Here is a 22,310-nt window from a genome sequence, read left to right as displayed (position 1 = left end):
TCCATCATCTATGCAGCTGCAAGGGCCAGCCAGACATTCAAAGTAGCCTAGGTTACCGGAAACCTCTATAGGAATAACCAATGGCAAATCTTCAAACCTGGGTCCTATATGAAGATCCACCAATCAATCTTAAAAAAAAATCTTTATACTTACCTTCGGCTTCTTCCTTCCTGCCTGGGCGCAGAAACTATGATGTTGCGGTGACACGGGCGGGTGACGTCATAGTGTGTGCACGCAAAGGGCAGGAAGAGGAGAAGACTGAACCAAGGGAAGATGAAGGTGAAGGTGAGTATATCTCTGCAGTGGACATTTCATTAATATGGGGCGGGGGTCTCTGCTGTGGACATTCTGTAAAGGGGGGGGGGCGCTGTGGACATTAATGTAAAGTGGGGCATCTTATGTGGACATTTCATGAAAGGGGGACATCTGCTGTGGACATTTCTGTAAGAGTGCATCTGCTGTGGACATTTCATTAAACGGAGCTCTGCTGTGGACATTTCATTAACGTGGGCATCTGCTGTGGACATCTCAGTATAAAAGGGATAAATGCTCCAATTTTCTGTCAGACTTTGCACATTCTTTTCAGTGAAAACTACTTGCACAGGTATTTAAAGGAGATCTACCACCAGGATAAAGTATTGTAGACCAAGCACACTTACATGCTGTTGTGTGCCCCAGTCTGGCAGCATCCGCTCTTTTGTTTAGCTTTCTATGTCCTGTTTTTTTTTTTTTTTTTACAAATAAATGCTTTTAAAATGATGCAAATAAGTCTAAAAGAACTCTAGGCTCCATAGGTGATAATGGAGCCTGGAGCCCATCCGGCTCATTTGCATAATTGGCAAAGTATTTTAAAGTATAAGAAGCTTAAAGAAGAGCAGATGCCCCACATGTGGATGTAAACTACTTTATGTGCCCACAGCGCTTTTAGAGGGCAAATTTCAGGCGCTATGTAGCATTTGCTGAGCCTATAAGATACCAGAACCAGAGAAACCCATAAAAAGTGACCCCATTTGAAAACTAAACCCCTCAAGGAGTATAAGTAACACTATTTTGGCGTGGCTATGGCCCATTCACTACATTTTAACATTCTTGGCAGTAATGAAAAAGAAAATCTATTCAGATTTTTTTAACATTTATTTTATTTTACAGGTTGTTATGGATGCGGCGATACCATGTATGTGCGGAATGAGTGGTTATTTTAACTTTTTTATTATATGTGGGAGTTTTATAATATAAGAGGCATTTGGAGGACTTTTATACATTTTTTTTTCTTATTTGTAAAATAGTTTATCACTTAAAAAAAAAAAAAAACTTTTACTGCCTCACTTTGGGACTTGAACAAGCAATCATCAAACTTTTACTCTGTAATACTGATATGGTAGTGTAAATGGCAGTAGGCAGAAGCATAGGCTGACATGAACAGTGACAGATCCTATCGGAAATAGGATCTGTCACTCAGCAGCTGAAGACAGTCCGGGGTCCTTCATTGGACCCTGGGACTACCATTGAGACTGTTCGCACACCCCCCCCCAACTTGGCACGCAGGGGGTGGCAATCAAAGGGGGGGCAGTTGAGGAAGCCCTGCAATGGGGAGCGCAACTTTTACTGAAACAAATTTCAGGCACTATGTTTGCTGAGCCTATAAGATACCAGAACCAGAGTAAACCTAAAAAGGGACCCCATTTGAAACCCTCCTCTGTCCTCCTCCTCCAGATTCTTCTGTTCTCTTCCTCCACACCCCGTCATCTCCAGAATCATCTGTCCTCCTCCAGGCTGTACTGTCTTCCTCCTTCAGACTCCTTTGTCCTCCTCCTCCAGACCCCTCTGTTCTCCTCCAGACCACTCTGTCCTCCTCATCCAGACTCCTCTGTATTCTTCCTCTAGACTCTTCTGTCCTCCTCTCTTGAACCCTTGGTACTTCTCCTCTGGACTCCTCTGTCCTCCTCCAGACTCCTCTGTCCTTCTCCAGACCCCTCTGTCCTTTCCAGCCTCATCTGTCCCCTTCCTTCAGACCCCTCTGTCCTTCTCCTCCAGACTCATGTGCTCTCCTCCTTCAGAAACTTTTGTCCACCTCCTAAAGACGTATCTCTTCTTCTACAGACTACTCTGTCTTCCTCCTACAGGCCTTTCTGCTCTTCTACCTCCAGGCTCTTCTCTCCTCCTCCAAACCCCTCTGTCCTCATACTCCAGCCTCCCTGTCCCTAACCTCCAGCCTCCTGTCTTCCTCCCTCCTGGTCCCTCTGTTCTCCCTTCAGGGACATCTTTCCTCTCTCTAGTCCCTCCTAGCATCTAGTATATAGTACAGGGTGGCATGTAGTATAGTATATAGTATATGGTGGCGTATAGTGTACTACAGAGTTACATATAATACGGTGTATCATACTCAGTATTGTATACATTGCAGGGTGGCATTTAGTGTATAGTACCCTGTTTCCCCGAAAATAAGACAGTGTCTTATATAAATTTTTGCTCCTAAAGAGGCGCTAGGTCTTTTTTTCAGGGGATTCTTATTTTTCCAAGAACAAGAATTTACATTTATCGTTGAACAAAAAATCTACTTCTCTTATAACGCTCCAAACTCGGAATTTCATGCTGTATTTCTTGTGACTCCATTTCTATTAGAATCATTGGCCCCAATCTCTCATGTTTAGTAAAAGCACCTTCCATTAACGACCCTTCTTATCCTGGTAGCTGCTGGGATCACATTTGCAGCACAACAGTCAGTGATTTTATCCCATGAATTCTTCCCCATGTCACAACCTTCTGCAGCATCTAAAAGATTTCCTTATACTTATATATGGTGTGGAGGGAGCTGCTGCAATGACGGCCGCTAGGTCTTAATTTCAGGGGAGGCCTTATATTTCTAAGATGGAGCAAAATGGTACTAGGTCTTATTTTCGGGGGATGTCTTATTTTAGGGGAAACAGGGTAGTAGTGTGGATTATGCAGTATGTAGTGTAGTACAGGATTGCATATAATCGTACGTGTGTATCGTACGCAGTAAAGCACAGGGTGGGATGTAGTATAGTATAAAGTACATGGTGGCATATAATATATAGTGCAGTGTGGCATGTTGTATAGTATATTGTACAGGGTCACATATAGTATATAGTTCAAAGTGACGTAGTAAAGTATGTAGCACAGAGTGGCATATAGTGTACTACAGGGTTGCATATAGTGTATGGTGTATTGTACCTAGAATAATGAAGTGATGTTAAGTATATTGTAGTATAGTATATAGCACAAGGTGGTGTATAGAATATAGTACAGGATGGCATATAGTGTACTACAGGGTTGCATATAATATGGTGTATCGCATGTAGGGTTAATGTAGTATGGAATATAGTACAGGGTGGCATGTAGTATAGTATATAGCACAAGGTGGCATACAGTGTATGGTGAAGGGTGGCTAGTATAGTATATAGTACAGGGTGGCATATAGTATATAGCAAAAGGTGGCATGTAGTATAGAATATAGTACAGGGTGGTGTATAGTATATAGTATAGAGTGGGGCATAGTACAGGGTGCATGTAGTATAGTGTATAGTACAGGGTGCACGTATTATAGTATATAGTACAGGGAGCATGTAGTATAGTATAGAGTGGGGCATAGTACATAGTACAGGGTGCATGTAGCATAATGTATAGTACAGGGTGCACGTAGTATAGTATATAGTACAGGGAGCATGTAGTATAGTATATAGCAGTGGTGGCGAACCTATGGCACGGGTGCCAGAGGTGGCACTCAGAGCCCTTTCTGTGGGCACCCAGGCCATCACCCCAGCAGAGTTTGCCAGACAGGACTCAGGCCTTCCTCCTGCGGTCCAATGCAGCCCAGGACGTGCCATGCTCAACGCCATTTTAAACCAACATCCTTGGCTGCCAGGACTACAGGAGGAGCAAGAAAATGTGGACAGAGATTATTGTTGGAGCGCCTGCTCTGGGAACCCTTATTGTTCCTCTTTAGTGGACCCTGAATCCAAGTTCTCCATCATCTTTCTATTGTATTAGTGAACTCAGGACACCAATACGATACCAATACAAAACCTGTGATATATCAGGGATCAATAAGTTACTGCTTACATTGTCATGTTGGCACTTTGCAACATATAAGTGGCTTTTGGTTGTACTTTGGGCACTCTATCTCCAAAAGGTTCGCCATCACTGGTATATAGTATAGTATATAGTACAGGGTGCCATGCAGTATAGTATATATACTATACTACATGCCTCCCTGTACTATATACTATACTACATACTATACTACAACCCTATAGTACAAGATGGCATATAGTGTACTACAGGGTTACATATCATATAATATTGTGTATCGTATAGTATATAGCACAAGGTGGCATACAGTATATGGTCAAGGATGGCATGTAGTATAGTATATAGCACAGGATAGCATGTAGTATAGTATATAGTACATAGTGGCATGTTTTATAGTATAGGGTGGCATTTAGTTTAGTATGTAGTACAGGTTGGCATATAGTATATAACACAGGGTGACATGTAGTATAGTATATAGCACAGGGTGGCATGTGGTATAGAATATAAGACAGGCTGGCATGTAGTATATAGCACAGGGTGGCGTGTAGTATAGTATATAATACAGGCTGGCATGTAGTATATAGCACAGGGTGGCATGTTGTATAGTATATAAGACAGGCTGGCATGCAGTATATAGTACAGGGTGGCGTGTAGTATAGTATATAGTACAGGCTGACATGTAGTATATAGTACCGGGTGGCGTGTAGTATAGTATATAGTACAGGCTGGCATGTAGTATATAGCACAGGGTGGCATGTGGTATAGTATATAAGACAGGCTGGCATGTAGTATATAGTACAGGGTGGCATGTAGTATAGTATATAAGACAGACTGGCATGTAGTATATAGCACAGGGTGGCATGTGGTATAGTATATAAGACAGGCTGGCATGTAGTATATAGCATTGGGTGGCATGTTGTATAGTATATAAGACAGGCTGGCATGTAGTATATAGTACAGGGTGGCGTGTAGTATAGTATATAGTACAGGCTGGCATGTAGTATATAGTACAGGGTAGTGTGTAATATAGTATATAGTACAGGATGGCATGTAGTATATAGCACAGGGTGGCGTGTAGTATAGTATATAGTACAGGCTGGCATGTAGTATATAGTACTGGGTGGCGTGTAGTATAGTATATAGTACAGGGTGGCGTGTAGTATAGTATATAAGACAGGCTGGCATGTAGTATATAGCACAGGGTGGCGTGTAGTATAGTATATAAGACAGGCTGGCATGTAGTATATAGCACAGGGTGGCGTGTAGTATAGTATATAAGACAGGCTGGCATGTAGTATATAGCAGAGGGTGGCATGTTGTATAGAATATAAGACAGGCTGGCATGTAGTATATAGTACAGGGTGGCATGTAGTATAGTATATAAGACAGGCTGGCATGTAGTATATAGCAGAGGGTGGTGTGTACTATAGTATATAAGACTGGCTGGCATGTAGTATATAGTACAGGGTGGCATGTAGAATAGTATATAAGACAGACTGGCATGTAGTATATAGTACCGGGTGGCGTGTGGTATAGTATATAGTACAGGCTGGCATGTAGTATATAGCACAGGGTGGCGTGTAGTATAGTATATAAGACAGGCTGGCATGTAGTATATAGAACAGGGTGGCGTGTAGTATAGTATATAAGACAGGCTGGCATGTAGTATAGTATATAGTACAGGGTGGTATAGTATATAAGACAGGCTGGCATGTAGTATATAGCAAAGGGTGGCGTGTAGTATAGTATATAAGACAGCCTGGCATGTAGTATATAGTACAGGGTGGCGTGTAGTATAGTATATAAGACAGGCTGGCATGTAGTATATAGCAAAGGGTGGCGTGTAGTATAGTATATAAGACAGGCTGGCATGTAGTATATAGCACAGGGTGGCATGTAGTATAGTATATTAGACAGCCTGGCATGTAGTATATAGCACAGGGTGGTGTGTAGTATAGTATATAAGACAGCCTGGCATGTAGTATATAGCACAGGGTGGTGTGTAGTATAGCATATAAGACAGGCTGGCATGTAGTATATAGCACAGGGTGGCATGTGGTATAGTATATAAGACATGCTGGCATGTAGTATAGTATATAGTACAGGGTGTCATGTGGTATAGTATATAAGACAGGCTGGCATGTAGTATAGTATATAGTACAGGGTGTCATGTGGTATAGTATATAAGACAGGCAGGCATGTAGTATATAGTACAGGGTGGCGTGTAGTATAGTATATAAGACAGGCTGGCATGTAGTATAGTATATAGTACAGGGTGGCGTGTAGTATAGTATATAAGACAGGCTGGCATGTAGTATATAGCACAGGGTGGCGTGTAGTATAGTATATAAGACAGGCTGGCATGTAGTATATAGTACAGGGTGGCGTGTAGTATAGTATATAAGACAGGCTGGCATGTAGTATATAGCACAGGGTGGCGTGTAGTATAGTATATAAGACAGCCTGGCATGTAGTATATAGCACAGGGTGGTGTGTAGTATAGTATATAAGACAGCCTGGCATGTAGTATATAGCACAGGGTGGCGTGTAGTATAGTATATAAGACAGGCTGGCATGTAGTATATAGCACAGGGTGGCGTGTAGTATAGTATATAAGACAGGCTGGCATGTAGTATATAGCACAGGGTGGCATGTAGTATAGTATATAAGACAGGCTGGCATGTAGTATATAGTACAGGGTGGCGTGTAGTATAGTATATAAGACAGGCTGGCATGTAGTATATAGCACAGGGTGGCGTGTAGTATAGTATATAAGACAGGCTGGCATGTAGTATATAGCACAGGGTGGCGTGTAGTATAGTATATAAGACAGGCTGGCATGTAGTATATAGCACAGGGTGGCATGTGGTATAGTATATAAGACAGGCTGGCATGTAGTATATAGCACAGGGTGGCGTGTAGTATAGTATATAAGACAGGCTGGCATGTAGTATAGTATATAGTACAGGGTGGCGTGTAGTATAGTATATAAGACAGGCTGGCATGTAGTATATAGCACAGGGTGGCGTGTAGTATAGTATATAAGACAGGCTGGCATGTAGTATATAGCACAGGGTGGCATGTGGTATAGTATATAAGACAGGCTGGCATGTAGTATATAGCACAGGGTGGCGTGTAGTATAGTATATAAGACAGGCTGGCATGTAGTATAGTATATAGTACAGGGTGGCGTGTAGTATAGTATATAAGACAGGCTGGCATGTAGTATATAGCACAGGGTGGCGTGTAGTATAGTATATAAGACAGGCTGGCATGTAGTATAGTATATAGTACAGGGTGGCGTGTAGTATAGTATATAAGACAGGCTGGCATGTAGTATATAGCACAGGGTGGCATGTGGTATAGTACAGGCTGGCATACATGATTCCCCCTGCCATATATGCTTCCAGGAGAAGGTAAGCTTGAGCTCTGTGACGTAGTGAGAGGCATCTAGCTGTGAGGCCCTCCTGGGAAAGAAGCCATATGTATGTTCTGTGCCCAGTGCAATTGTCACCACACCTCCCCGCCCGGTTTTATACATGCACATAGACGTACATGAACCGGGACGGGCAGCAGAACGGGTTTAGCCCGTCTCCCAGCCCTCTGGGGGGTAAACGCCCGGACATGACAGCAATCAGACGGCAGTACAGTGACAGCGACAGCAGCGATAGGGTTAAAGGCAGGAAAAAGGGCGGAAGACGACGCTCCTCCCACATCCTAGGAGCCGTTCCCACCCGGGCCCAGGCTAGTACAGCTGTCCTGCTCCTATCCGCCAGCCGTGAGTATGGACGATGCTGCGGTGCCCAGCGACAAAGTGGAGGACGGCCATGAAGAGGGCACCCCGTTTAACCCCTTCCTGCACGAGTTTCACCCAGAGGGGTTCTGGCAGAAATTAAGGGTGAGACAACATATAGAGAGGCTGTAAGGACAGGGTACAGTGACCTGAAAAAATTTGGAGGTGGGATAAATAGAGACTGGCACGGGGATAAAGTTCTGCAGTGGGTAGGAGGGGAACATGGTGTATGCAGGGGGAGCAGCAATGCAGAGAGCCAGGCAAAGTGTGCAGCAGGACTTAGATACACTGTATGTGTTGTGCAGCAGGACTTGTGTGTGCAGCAGGACTTGGATACACTGTACGTGTTGTGCAGCAGGACTTGGATACACTGTACGTGTTGTGCAGCAGGACTAACTGGACTTAAATACACTGTATGTGTCAGTGCTGGCATTAGCATTGGGTGAACCTGGCCAAGTTATGGGGCCCAAGCTGCTGGGGGGCCCACATAAGACTGTACAAGAGGAATCCATCGGGGTAGGGGGGGTGGGTATCTAATGTATCCATAGGGGGTGAGGGCGCTTTATATATAATAACCATGAGTGGGCTGTTTGGGATGATAAACTAGGAAATATTTTAGGAACAGGGGACTGTTTTAGTTTCTGAATTTTTTTTCCCACCATGGGAGTTCACTGCAAAGGGGTACACTGAGACTCTGTCGCCCAGGTGCCAACTGAAACCTGGAGCCGACCTATGCATGTGTGTGTGCAGCAGGACTAGCTGGGCTTGGATACACTATGCATATGTGTGTGTGCAGCAGGACTAGCTGGGCTTGGATACACTATGCATGTGTGTGTGTGTGTGCAGCAAGAATAGCTGGGCTTGGATACACTATGCATGTGTGTGTGTGCAGCAGGACTAGCTGGGCTTGGATACACTATGCATATGTGTGTGTGCGCAGCAAGACTAGCTAGGCTTGGATACACTATGCATATGTGTGTGCGCAGCAAGACTAGCTAGGCTTGGATACACTATGCATATGTGTGTGCACAGCAGGACTAGCTGGGCTTGGATACACTATGCGTGTGTGTGCAGCAGGACTAGCTGGGCTTGGATACACTAGGCATGCGTGTGCGCAGCAGGACTAGCTGGGCTTGGATACACTTTGCGAGTGTGTGTGTGCACAGCAGGACTAGCTGGGCTTGGATACACTATGCGTGTGTGCGCAGCAGGGCTAGCTAGGCTTGGATACACTATGCATGTGTGTGCGCAGCAGGGCTAGCTAGGCTTGGATACACTATGCATGTGTGTGTGCGCGCAGCAGGACTAGCTGGGCTTGGATACACTATGCATGTGTGTGTGCAGCAGGGCTAGCTAGGCTTGGATACACTATGCATGTGTGTGTGTGCAGCAGGGCTAGCTAGGCTTGGATACACTATGCATGTGTGTGTGCGCAGCAGGACTAGCTGGGCTTGGATACACTATGCGTGTGTGCAGCAGGGCTAGCTAGGCTTGGATACACTAGGCATGTGTGTGTGCAGCAAGAATAGCTGGGCTTGGATACACTTTGCGAGTGTGTGTGTGCGCACAGCAGGACTGGCACTACACTAGTATGTGTGTATGGCTGGTCTTACTTACAATTTATGCATGGGGTACATATAACTATAGCGCCACACTGATACCTCACAATTTGATAGGGAAGCATGATTTCTTTGGTAATGAACAGTGACGGCCAGTGACACTTCTGTGACATGTACAGAAACCACCAACCAAACTGTGAAAAGTGACTGGTGGGGAGGGGGGATTGTCCTTAGTAAACTGAAATGATGTCCCCTGGATCTGGTCTGGGTAACTGGGGTCTTTTGAGCTTGTGCTGTATTTGTTACATGGTATAACATTTCTCTTCAGTGTTATGTGCCCTGATGTATCAAAACAAGTACAGCGTAAACAGGAGAGGCTTCCTTTAGCCAATCAGATTGCTGCATTTATCTTTTACTTGTGCTTAAAGATTGGGAGGTGATTTTTGATGGTCGCTAAGGACATCCACCACACCATGGCCCAGTATGTCTGACTGCTCGCCCTTGATATCTTCCAGTATAGGGATGATATCAGTACAAGGTCATGCGGCCTTCGCTGTCTATCTTGAAGACTCTGTAGTAATAGTTCTCTGTGTGCGGCCATGAGGGTGCGGGCTGTGCTCTCTGACATATTTAGGTCACCACAATATAGCACAGACTGTTATCAGAACTGTCATTTCTGTAAAAAGCTGCCTTGTAGTGCGTGACACCCATCAGCACTTGTAACATAGACGGCCTGTGTTCCTATAAGGCTCGCTCACCTTAACTATGGCCCCTGGCCCACATGCCTGTGACAAGAAGACGGCAGTGTTTGTGAGGCCTAACCACGCTAACTGCTAATTAGTAACCACGGAAACATGGCTGGTGCTAGCGTGTAACATCTCCGCTTATACAAATAGCAGTGTATATATAATGTCACTGTACAGAGGGATTGTGTGTGTGTATTATATAATATATACACAGAAGAGGCTCATCCATCATTGATTATATACATCTCATACTCTGAAACTGAGTGCAGGCTGGACGGAAATGTATACTATTGGTTTTCTATATCCCCAGATACATAATTGACCATTGTGCTAATAATAGTCTACCATGACAGGTCTGCTTTCTTTATAAGGTCACAACTTTGTAAACTATCCGCCTCCAAGAGGCCCTACCATTGTTTATGTAACGCTCATGTCTAGCTGTTCAGAGTCCCTGCTTCAATGGATTTATGGTCTTATTTTCTTATATACAGTACAAGGGAGCATTGTATGGATAGTGTGTTAACCCTTTGGTAGAGGAAATTGGCGGAACTAAAGTTTTTTTTTTTTCCAACAAGAAAGTGGAGAAATTCACTGGTGATTTATGCATACAGGGCCCTGGATAGATGTATACCTTATTTATATAGGGGCCTGTACCTCTTGGTGAACTTTGTGCTGTGGGCTAGAAAGTCAAGCAACACTCTACCCTGCCTTTTTATTTCTGTAAATGTGGTTACTAAAGGTAAAACGGAATTAATGGTTAGAAAAAAAATTAGACTTTCCTTAAAAAATTTTTAAAAAGTTTTTAATATTTTTAGGTAGCAACTGTGCACTATGGTGAGATGTACCTTTCCTTATTGGTAATCCACGATTTTCCTAGGGGATGGAGCTCATCCTTTGCGGCACATTCTGCATTAACATCCAGAGGAATAAGTGACATGTTGTTTATTTGCTGCGGATGTACAATCCACAGTAGAAAGGCATTTCCGTTATTGCATCAATCTCATACACTACGATGCACCTGTATTACGCTGCGGATCTGCCACTTGCCAACGTGGGAACTTCCCTTTAGGGAACAGCATGTATTTACTCTCTCGTCACTTTTGACTACTGTTATTTGGGAACTTAAAATTACCAGCACCCAGCCTGAGCCGTAGAAGTTGTAAACCTTGACCTTCTAACTTGGGTTATATGTTGGGTACCTAGCTTCATCTTCCATCAGTTCGGTGACTTGCAATGGCATTTACAAGAAGGCTTCCATCCCTAATAGGTCATGTCATGGCAATGGAAGATGCAGAGTTGGAATCAGCCTTGGAGCCAGAGGTTCCCTGCTGAGCTCAGGCCAGATGCTGGTAATTTTCAGTGAGATAACCCCTTTAATTGTTGAGTTCCATTATCACTTTTTTCTTACACTTGTGAGATATCAGTAAAAGAAGGCATCTCCATGTTGTTTTGTAGGAGATGTTTGGCCGTCTCATATTTACAGTGTGGCTTCAGTTCATACAGGATTGTTTCATTTATTTACGCACATCTCTTTTTTTAGGTTCTGCCACAGTATTTTTTTTTGGGTTGTGGTTTGAACTTTGGGTCATTGTAAAACCTTGATTCTGTTTTTTCAGCCATTCTGCTGTAGATTTTCTGGTGTGTTTGGGATCATTATCCTGTTGCATGACCCAGTTTTGGCTGAGCTTTAGCAGTTGCACACATGGCTTCCGATTTGACTCATGAGTCCGTGTACAGAAGAGTTCATGGTCACTCCCATTCCTTGCCCAAATTATTGCTCCTCCACCATCATGCTTAGTAGGTCATTCTTCAGATAGTCATTCCAAACTTTCTCCTGGAATCCCTTCCAAACAAGCCATCCTTGCTTAGTCTTTTTTATTTTTATCATAAATAGGAACATTTAACATGTCTTAGTTCATCCTTCTCCATGGGACTGCAGTACATAGCCTAGCATGGCCTGGCCTAGCTTCAACAGTCCCATTAGGGCGCCTGTGTGGGATTATGAAAATACTGTAAATACAGAAAAAAAAAATGCCAGACTGCACCTTGGGTAGAACTGTCTTGCCACACACCAGCTGACTCGTGCCTCCTTATATATTCAGGGCATGCAGATGGGGCCAGGGGTGGGACATCATGCGCCAGCGTGTGATACAGTGATTAGATCTGCCTCCATATTTACCATTCAGTTCAATGCCACTTTTTACCTAATGCTGAGAAATAAGCAGTTTATCAGCTGTTAAGACTATTGAAGACTTGACATTTAATGTAGTTTGCCAGGAACTCCACAGAAAGAAATCGCTACATTTCTCTGATGCTTCACCTTCCTCACTGTGTGCAGCAGAGATTCGCCTTTGCCAGTAATGGGCTGAGCCGCCTCTCCTATTACTTCTCATAGTATTGGGAGACACCCGGTTGCAGCAGGGATCGGGAATGTCCTCAACAGAGCAACAAGGAGTGGGGAGAGGCAAGAATTGTACATAGTTTAAGTGACCCCTTGGAGCACCTTTTCCACTGTCTAAATATTAGACAGCATTAGTAAATGTGGTCATATTTTACAGCATAATAGTAGATGTAGAAAACATTTTATTCGGTCTTGCTCAATGCAGACACAAGTTTATTTTTAAACCTTTTCTTTGCTGGAGTGCCGGAACAGTATTGACTTTTGTAAAGACTGCTGGGCTAGGTTACCCTGATCTGGCACTTGGTCATAATGTCATTTGGTCCTGGGATTTCAATCTAAGCTACTGTAAGTGGACAGTGCAGGTTTAAAGCGGTTTTCCTTGCCAAAAGTATTAATTGACCTATCCATAGAATTCAGTTATCTCTTCTATGCCCCATCAAGTAATTGTTGTGTGTACTAAATGAAGCAAAGCGTGCATAGATTGATTTTTTTTTTTTTTTTTTTTTTGTGCCTCTAGATGTGAAACAAATCATTAAGGCCTATTGCCCATGAGCAAGTGTGATGTGGCCCAAACACTTAGAGAGCGGAACTCAACTCAGTCTGTCAGTTCAGTTTCATCTCTGAGCGTTCAGGTCGGATATTCAGACAAGCTTGCAATGCAAGTGTGACTCAAGTAAACCACATCCCACTCACTTGTGGGCAGTAGGCCTAAGGGTGATGGCACATGTGGCGTTTTAAATGCGTTTTTGGCCCGTTATTAAGCAGTCCGTCAAAAACCACATCCGTTTTTGACAGGTTTGACAAATTATCTTAATTCAGACTTAATTCAGACTGGTCAAAAACCCATGCCAAAAACGTGTTCAAAACGCCACATGTGGCATCACCCTAAGCCTGATGTGGCCATTCAGGCTTCCTGCTGGCTCAGGCCCCAATGAAGTTGTTGCCAGAGGTGCTGAATGTTGCACCCGCTTGTTTTAAAGGAAGTCTACCACCTCTCCAATCTGCTGGCAGCATATTGTTTCAAAATGTGATGCATATTTTTTCAAAGATACCTTTATTTCTGTCCATTTTTCTGTTTCTGAGAAATTCCTGTTTCAATCAATAAGACAGTTGTGCATCAGGTAAGAAGGGGATTTGGGAAGAGATTTAGGTGGGAATAGCAGATCTCTTGGTGATAAGCATATGAACTTGATGCATCAACTGCCCCACTAGCCCCCTCCCCCAATCTCATCTTAATGAGCTATTCTATAGATAGGGTTCCTTTAAGCCAAATATATTATTGACCTATCAGTAGAAATTCGCCTATTAATAAACCACTACTAATCTGTTGTCAAGCAGCTTGGCTTTTTCCAGATCGTTTTTCTTTCATGTTAATCTGCTTGGCAATTTACTGGTAGAGGTTTATAAGTTCAGTTTCTGCGGACAGGTTCCCTTTAAGATTCTAAAAAAAAATCCTAAAGGGTGTAGGTTTTTTCTAGAAAATAAAAACATTTCTTTCCTTTGCAGTCCCTTTAAATGAGGTATAGGGGCTGATTTCTTTTCCTTTTCCTTGGTTAATCCCTGAGCTGGGTGGTTTTGTTTTATAAAACAATTATAAACTTGTTGTAATGAAGCTGTCTCAGAGCTTCCAGCACATTAGTTATTCACTGCTTCACAGGATGATGTAATCGCTGGGTTGTGTCTGAAGGCAGAATAATCAATTGCTGCACCATCCCCCTGCTGCTGTGTATGAGTGATCCAGCAAAGATTGATTAGTCATGTCTTGAGTAAGGTCCATGTGTAATGACAAGCTCTGTGTGTAGTGTGTTTATCTATGCAGCCAGCCTCATCCAGCTTTCCCAAGGTCTTGAATGTTATAATTGTTTTCACAGCAAAACCACTCAGCTCAGGTATTAAACCAGATATGATCCTGCATCAGTGTAGCTACAGCATTCTCAAGGTATGTTTGCTTCATAATGCATCAAATCGAATGGTAGGTTTCCTTTAATGAATTTGATTGATTCATAATTTCTGGGGGTAGGCATGTGTCATTTCTTTCCACATCCCCATGTAAACTGATCCACTACCCCAGTCTTGAGAGCTTCAAGGCAAATATTCACGGTAGATCTTATGGTTGAGTGTGATACTTGCTTCTAAAGGTTAAGGTTTAGTTCAAACCTGTGTCTGTAATGAAGTCTTGTGTTCACCTTCCATTCCCCATTGACTTTAATGTGTGGAAGGTCAAGCGGACTACTCCACTATTTTTTTTTCTCTGTGGCTTAGTGGTTAGCATTACAGCCTTGCAGCGCTGGGGTCCTGGGTTCAAGTCCCAGGGTCAACATCTGCAAAGAGTTTGTATGTTCTCTCCGTTCACTCCGTTCACTCCAAAACATACTGGTAGGTTGTGAGCCCCATTGGGAACAGGGACTGATTTTGAAAGCTCTTTGCAGAGCTGCGTAATCTTTGGCGCTATATAAATAAAGGAATTATTATTTGATGAACCTGTCGAACGCTGGTGTGAACTGAGCCTTACTCTGTCCAAGTGCCCTTGAGAGAAGCATACACTTGTGTCATGAGTGAAGGGCGCTGGATTTAAGCCAATATGTCCTCCTGCAATAGGTGAGAGATACACTGCTTGTAAGCTCTACTTATCTAAGTATACAGTATATTGAAAGGTAATATAATGGGATTATCTTCACACCTGTAGACCTGGGGAAGCTGTAAAGATATGATAAGTGGCTGATAGTGCAGAACTTTGTGATAGATAATAAAAGACAAAGATGCTGTGTGAGCATTGATGCTTCTCTTCCCGGTCATATTGCTGTGGCTCACATTACCTGCAGTATATACAAGTCTCCGGAGTTCTCTACTCACTTTGCAAGGAAAGCTTTTCTGCATAAGATGAGATACGATCCTGTCATTGATATGAGGACATGCATGGAGCTGCTATTTGTAATGCACTGTTCACTATTTAGTTAAAGTGGCAAGATATTTTTACATATTTTGAAACGGCGCAAGTATCACCATTGACAATTCATGCATATTAATTCACATTATAATTTTTTTTAAATAAATCATTCTAGAAACTCTCTATAAGAACTGATGTAGATTTCCATGGGGAAATACAGTTGTCAGATTACCATGGCAGGACTGAACTGAATTTACATACAACATGGGCTGTGTAGGTTTGTTCTAAAGTCGAATTTGTATGTAAGTCGGAACTGTATATTTTATAATTGTTAATATTTAATATTTTTAGTCTCTGTGACAATTGGATTTTAAAGGACCAGGATTAAAGGAAACCTACCATTTTAGAATGGTAGGGGTAAGCTGTAAGTACCGAGCACCAGCTCAGGGTGAGCTGGTGCCGGTACTTACCTTCGTTAGTGTTATAAACCGCGGTATCGCGGTTTTAACACTTTTTAAACTTTAGAGCAGAAGGGGCTTCGTCGTTGCGCGCGACCGTGCGCACGCAGAGCCGAAGCCTCTTCTGCTCTAAAGTTTAAAAAGTGTTAAAACCGCGATGCCGCGGTATATAACACTAACGAAGGTAAGTACCGGCACCAGCTCACCCTGAGCTGGTGCCTGGTACTTACAGCTTACATCGACCATTCTAAATGGTAGGTTTCCTTTAACAATACATTGTAATTGCAGACACCTTTGATAACTGTTATAGCTTTAGCAGTAAATTATCAACATCCAGAGGGGCATTTCTAACTACGGGTCGTCTGTAAGTAGAGTGTTCTTAAGTAGGTGACCTACTTTGGTTAAATGAAAAAGCACTACTACACATGTTCTAACCTAACTAACCAGCATAATTGCTAACTAGCATAACTACTGATGTATCGGGATAGACATGTAAAATGTTTATTATATACAATTGCATGTATACTTTCTTTTTTTTAGTTCCAATAAAATATTTCTTTAAAATTAAAAAAAAAAAAAAAAGAAGAAATGCTATAAGTTCTAGCCTGACCATTGCTCTGCTGTACTATATTAACCGCATCAAGAGTAACGTTACAGTTATGCTGCAATTTTCACCTTCACACATCATAGTTCAGCAATACTGGTGCCACAGGTTTCACTCCTGGTTTGGAATACTGTCTGCACTACAGGCGTACTACAGACACACCTGTGCCTCCTACACTCCAAAAACATACAAGTAGGTCAGTCTTCTTTCCAAGGAAACATTCAGTAATGTGTGTGATTATCATGTGGTGTAGAGTTGTACCGTGTTGGCCATGGAGAGCATAAGGCATCTCCTGATTTCTTCACTCTTCTTCTGATTATCATGTGGAAATGTAGTTAGATTCTGTGTGCAGAGGTTGGGAATTGGATGTTGCTGTGTCTGAAAACAAATTCCAATATAAAGAACCAAAAAAAGCTTTGTCATACAGTGCTTGGTGCTAAGCACACCGGTAAAACATGTATTATTTCATCTTGTCCCTACATTTATACCCGAATATGTATATTGTCTTGTCTTTATCTTCTCTTCAGATATCACGTGATCTCATGGTGACCCCCTGTGAATCACCATGCCTTCATGTTATCACAGGGGTCACCACTTCAGGCACCAGTCATGGACTGTCCTAAACAGACTCTCCAACGAGAGGAGCACATCGCCCTAAAAGACAAGGAGGCACTTTCTTGCCATGTTCTCACGTTGCCCTTTTTTAGTGTTTTTGCCTTGATGCGTTTCAAAATGCAACATATGAGCGCATCCTCCTTGTCAGGAGAAAAAAAGGTAAAATGTAGGGAGGCGACAAGGATTCTTTACAATAAGATTTATCAAGTGTCTGAGATCAAAACTGTTCCAGACTTTTATTTTCCCATAGCAGCGTGTGAAATGAAAGCTGAGCTGTTATTGGCTGCTGTGAGCAACTAGAACAGTTTTGCTCTCAGACACTTCTGATAAATCTCTGAATCTGTGAAGTAGCCTGACTAAGGAGCTGGATACAGCAGGGACAGCAGAGAACTTCAAGAGCCTAGATGTAGATCTGTGTTCCTTTCTATCTCTACCCATGTCCCTTGCTTGTACAGTTGTGTACAATGTTTATTAAGACGTTATTGTGGTCCCAGCTTTATAGAAACTACTGGAATAGTAGAGCAAGCTTATGAAGTTTTCGAAGCCATACAAGGAGATCTGTAACTTGCTGGAAAATCTTCCAGTAATTTAAGTTTTTATCCTAAGGTGCATCCCTCAAACAATCCCTTATTGTTAGGTTTTATTACCATGCACCCGTGTCCTTCTCACTTATCCTAAGCTTTGCTGGTTTGTCAACAGCTGTGTGATAGGACTGCATTTCAGGACCCTCTGATAAATATTAGTGACTGTATTTGTATGAAGCATCACTGCATGTACTTTTCATTTTTGGCTTTGTCTTTTTTGGCTTTAGGCCTAGAAAGCTAATTAATAGGATGTTTATATTCATCTCTAAATATGGCTTCATAGGCAGTAGTCCCCCTCCCCCATGTTTGACCATTTCACTGAAGAGAGGATAGATTACAAGAGCAGGCATCAATGATAGATGTTTATTATTCATAATATTCTAGAAGGTTTACTCACAGAAAGCTGCAAACAATGGAGATCTACACTCACCGGCCACTTTATTAGGTACACCATGCTAGTAACGGGTTGGACCCCCTTTTGCCTTCAGAACTGCCTCAATTCTTCGTGGCATAGATTCAACAAGGTGCTGGAAGCATTCCTCGGAGATTTTGGTCCATATTGACATGATGGCATCACACAGTTGCCGCAGATTTGTCGGCTGCATATCCATGATGCGAATCTCCCGTTCCACCACATCCCAAAGATGCTCTATTGGATTGAGATCTGGTGACTGTGGAGGCCATTTGACTACAGTGAACTCATTGTCATGTTCAAGAAACCAGTCTGAGATGATTTCAGCTTTATGACATGGCGCATTATCCTGCTGAAAGTAGCCATCAGATGTTGGGTACATTGTGGTCATAAAGGGATGGACATGGTCAGCAACAATACTCAGGTAGGCTGTGGCGTTGCAACGATGCTCAATTGGTACCAAGGGGCCCAAAGAGTGCCAAGAAAATATTCCCCACACCATGACACCACCACCACCAGCCTGAACCGTTGATACAAGGCAGGATGGATCCATGCTTTCATGTTGTTGACGCCAAATTCTGACCCTACCATCCGAATGTCGCAGCAGAAATCGAGACTCATCAGACCAGGCAACGTTTTTCCAATCTTCTACTGTCCAATTTCGATGAGCTTGTGCAAATTGTAGCCTCAGTTTCCTGTTCTTAGCTGAAAGGAGTGGCACCCGGTGTGGTCTTCTGCTGCTGTAGCCCATCTGCCTCAAAGTTCGACATACTGTGCGTTCAGAGATGCTCTTCTGCCTACCTTGGTTGTAACGGGTGGCGATTTGAGTCACTGTTGCCTTTCTATCAGCTCGAACCAGTCTGCCCATTCTCCTCCAACCTCTGGCATCAACAAGGCATTTCTGCCCACAGAACTGCCGCTCACTGGATGTTTTTTCTTTTTTGGACCATTCTCCATAAACCCTAGAGATGGTTGTGCGTGAAAATCCCAGTAGATCAGCAGTTTCTGAAATACTCAGACCAGCCCTTCTGGCACCAGCAACCATGCCACGTTCAAAGGCACTCAAATCACCTTTCTTCCCCATACTGATGCTCGGTTTGAACTGCAGGAGATTGTCTTGACCATGTCTACATGCCTAAATGCACTGAGTTGCCGCCATGTGATTGGCTGATTAGAAATTAAGTGTTAATGAGCAGTTGGACAGGTGTACCTAATAAAGTGGACGGTGAGTGTATTTAACCATATGCATTTATATTCTAGACTTGTAGCTGGACCTGGAGAACCAGGTTCTTTCTTCAATAAACCTAGCACAGCACCTTCCCCTGAGTGACTGCTGAGTATTTAAGCAGAAGTGACTACTAGAGAGAAGCAGCTATGCAACATTAGAATAAAGAGATCTCGCCCACCAGTGAACCACAGTGCTCTGAATCCAGCTACAATCCTGAAATGTAAAAGCATCCTGTTGCTACTAAAACACACAAAGTTATGCTTACATAGATCTCCAGGACTGCTATGTAATAATAATAATAATGTTGTCACAAAATAGAGAATTTTGTTTATATATCATGTGAACTTTTTTAAATTTAAAAAAAAAATTGCCCAATACATAAAAATTACAAATAAATATCAAAATGACAAGTATGCTTGGTGTGAAATCACTTTTCCAACTTGTATATCCTTCACATTCCTATCAAACGAAATTGCCTGTCAGTTCTACCCTTGGGTTGTACATATCTACCACTAAAAGAACTCAACTGACCACTCATAGCTGTAGACTCTCTCCAAAAGGGCATCTGTGTGTTAATTGCCTGCTCCTGTTACGTTAAGGCCAAGTGTTGTGTGCATGTAGTCTAAGTAGGGAATAAGTGACCGTTTAAATTAAATTGATGGTGGCCAGGGCTACCAAATTTGGTACTGGGAAAACGCCCACAGCGTCCGCTCACCAGAGATCAGGGATGGATGCCATAAAGTGGCATAATGGCCTCTGCTGAACATAAACTTTTTCTAGCAGTCTGCTGTACTTTTTCATCCAGCTGGAGGCCTTTATCTGCCAGTATAAGTCCATGGACATGTTCTGCATATAGTCCAGAAGCTTTCCTGGCATATACACTGTATGTGTGGGAAATTTTTTTTTTTACCTGTCGTTCCTCTGTTACAGATCCCAATTTCTAAAACCAGAATATCTACTAGTCTTATAGTAGTGACCAGTAGACATAGGCATCTGCTAACAGCTATCACACTGCACTTCATATAAAATATATACGCCCACCCAGCCATACAGGAGTTATTGTGTGTGTTCCTGCAGATCTTTTTATTTTCTAACCATGTAGATCAAATTCTGTTCAATTTACTATGTTGTTGTTTTTTTTTTCATCCAGTTCTATGTGCTGGGTCCAATACTATTCCCCCTGCGTTTCTTACTGGCTGCCATCTTCCTCTTCCTCATGTGGCCGATTGCTGCTCTTCGGGTAGCCGGTATGACTAAGGAAGAGCTCAGCCGACCAATAAGATACAGACGCACGTAAGTCCAAAGCTGGTCACAGTGGTTAGAGTGGAAGTATATTGAGTATATGTCCTCATTCTGCAGTGCAACATGTTCATTTATTTCCATCTCTTCCCCCTCCATTTCCCATTCCATGTGTCTCCTTATGCACACAGCATTCTACATCACCTGATTTACCTTCTAAGCCGCACAATGTTCTTCATGTGTGGTTTCCACTGGATCACCATCCGTGGACGCCGCGCCTCCAGCTCTGAGGCCCCACTTCTGGTTGTGGCCCCTCACTCCACCTTCTTTGATCCCATTGTTACTGTGGTTTGTGACCTTCCATCCGTTGTGTCCAGAGTGGAGAATCTCAACATTCCTGTGATTGGAGGTGAGCAGAATAATTCCAACTTATCAAAGATCGCCATGCCTCTGGTAACGTGAAAACACGCTTCTCTGGTGTGCTATTCCTATATATGTGAAAAGGTCACATCCTAGACCAGTGATGGCGAACCTTTTAGAGCCTCAGTGCCCAAACTTCAACCAAAAGCCACTTATTTATTGAATAGTGCCAGCGCAGCAATATAAGCAGTAATGTATTTCTCCTTGTTCATTGACAACTTTCAATCCTTCAGCCTCCCAAGGACACCAACCCAGTTGAAAGGAGGAGGGCAAATTCATCTATCACTGTAGGAAGATTCTGCAGGCAGATTCTTTGAGTTCTGTCTGGAATTTCATTCTGGGGTGACGGCCTGGGTGCCCACAGAATGGGCTCAGAGTGCCGCCTCTGGCACCCGTGCCATAGGTTCGCCACCACTGTCCTAGACTGTTAGCTTGGATTAAGTAAAGAATATCAAACTTTCTCAGAGGACCTCTGACACAACATTGTAAAGGTGTTTTTAAAGTACTGGAATTTTTGTTATCTTTAACATAGTTCTATCCAAATTACCCTCATGGTTTCAAAAAGATGGTTTTTGCATTACTACAAAAATTGTCTTTTGGATTTTGCAGTTAATTTGAGCTCACTGATCCTATTTTTGTGATCTTCCCAAGATAGAAGGCATTATCTGTTTCCATTGAGTGGGTAAAGTCACGGATGCACAGGTTTTTCCTGTGTCCTGTTGATGTGTCTGTTTGGCACGTATAGGCAGATCTCGGAAAATTGGTAGCAGATTTGAGAATACTTTGTGGGAACATGAAAATGTGTGCAGGATCCATCTTGTGGCAAGAACACATATACATGTGGAAAAAAAAAATATTTTTACGCGAAATGCAAGGTAATTATGTGCACATAATTGGAGACTCAATTGCGTTGCGTTCTTATACAGGATAGACCTAATATTGTGTCTTCCGCTAATTTGGCTCAGTTCATACCACAATTTTGCCCCTTCTGTCTGCCTAAACATGTAACCCTAGAATATTTTTGTCCACCTTCTGTATTTAGTTTCCATTACACTTCGTGGTGGCAAGGACTTGGGTTTAAAGGAAATCTACCATTAAAATTATACCAAGCATGATAAAGCAGTAACACATAGGTCCAGGCACTGTGACTGTAAAAAGCTTCTTAAATGTTTTTATCCATGGCCAGGCCTGGTGCCAGTATCCGGCTTATCCTGGCAAGTTCCAGGGCCTAAGGGTGCTAACGCATCCCCGGATCAATTGCAGCAGTGTCGCTTTAAGACACTGGTACAAATGGTCATATTCCGGATCCTG

The 22,310-nt window shown here is 42.8% G+C and overlaps 1 protein-coding gene across 2 annotated transcripts in view; it reads left to right on the top strand.

Annotated features, from left to right (window-relative positions):
* Positions 1–258: 258 nt before the first annotated feature.
* Positions 259–22,310, top strand: part of LPCAT4 (lysophosphatidylcholine acyltransferase 4) — a 37,707-nt gene continuing 15,655 nt past the window's right edge. The window contains exons 1-3 of one of the 2 annotated variants that reach the window (XM_072149579.1): positions 259–285; positions 20,491–20,633; positions 20,771–20,988. In XM_072149579.1, the coding sequence (XP_072005680.1) occupies positions 274–285; positions 20,491–20,633; positions 20,771–20,988 (373 nt within the window). In that variant the 5' untranslated portion in view covers positions 259–273. Of the gene's footprint in view, positions 286–7,593; positions 7,952–20,490; positions 20,634–20,770; positions 20,989–22,310 lie in introns of those variants that run through there. The other variant, XM_072149572.1, reaches the window with a different exon arrangement.

This window comes from Engystomops pustulosus, chromosome 1 (genome assembly GCF_040894005.1).
Source record: "Engystomops pustulosus chromosome 1, aEngPut4.maternal, whole genome shotgun sequence".
Lineage (NCBI taxonomy): Eukaryota > Metazoa > Chordata > Amphibia > Anura > Leptodactylidae > Engystomops > Engystomops pustulosus.
This window is presented reverse-complemented; position numbering and strand designations above follow the sequence as displayed.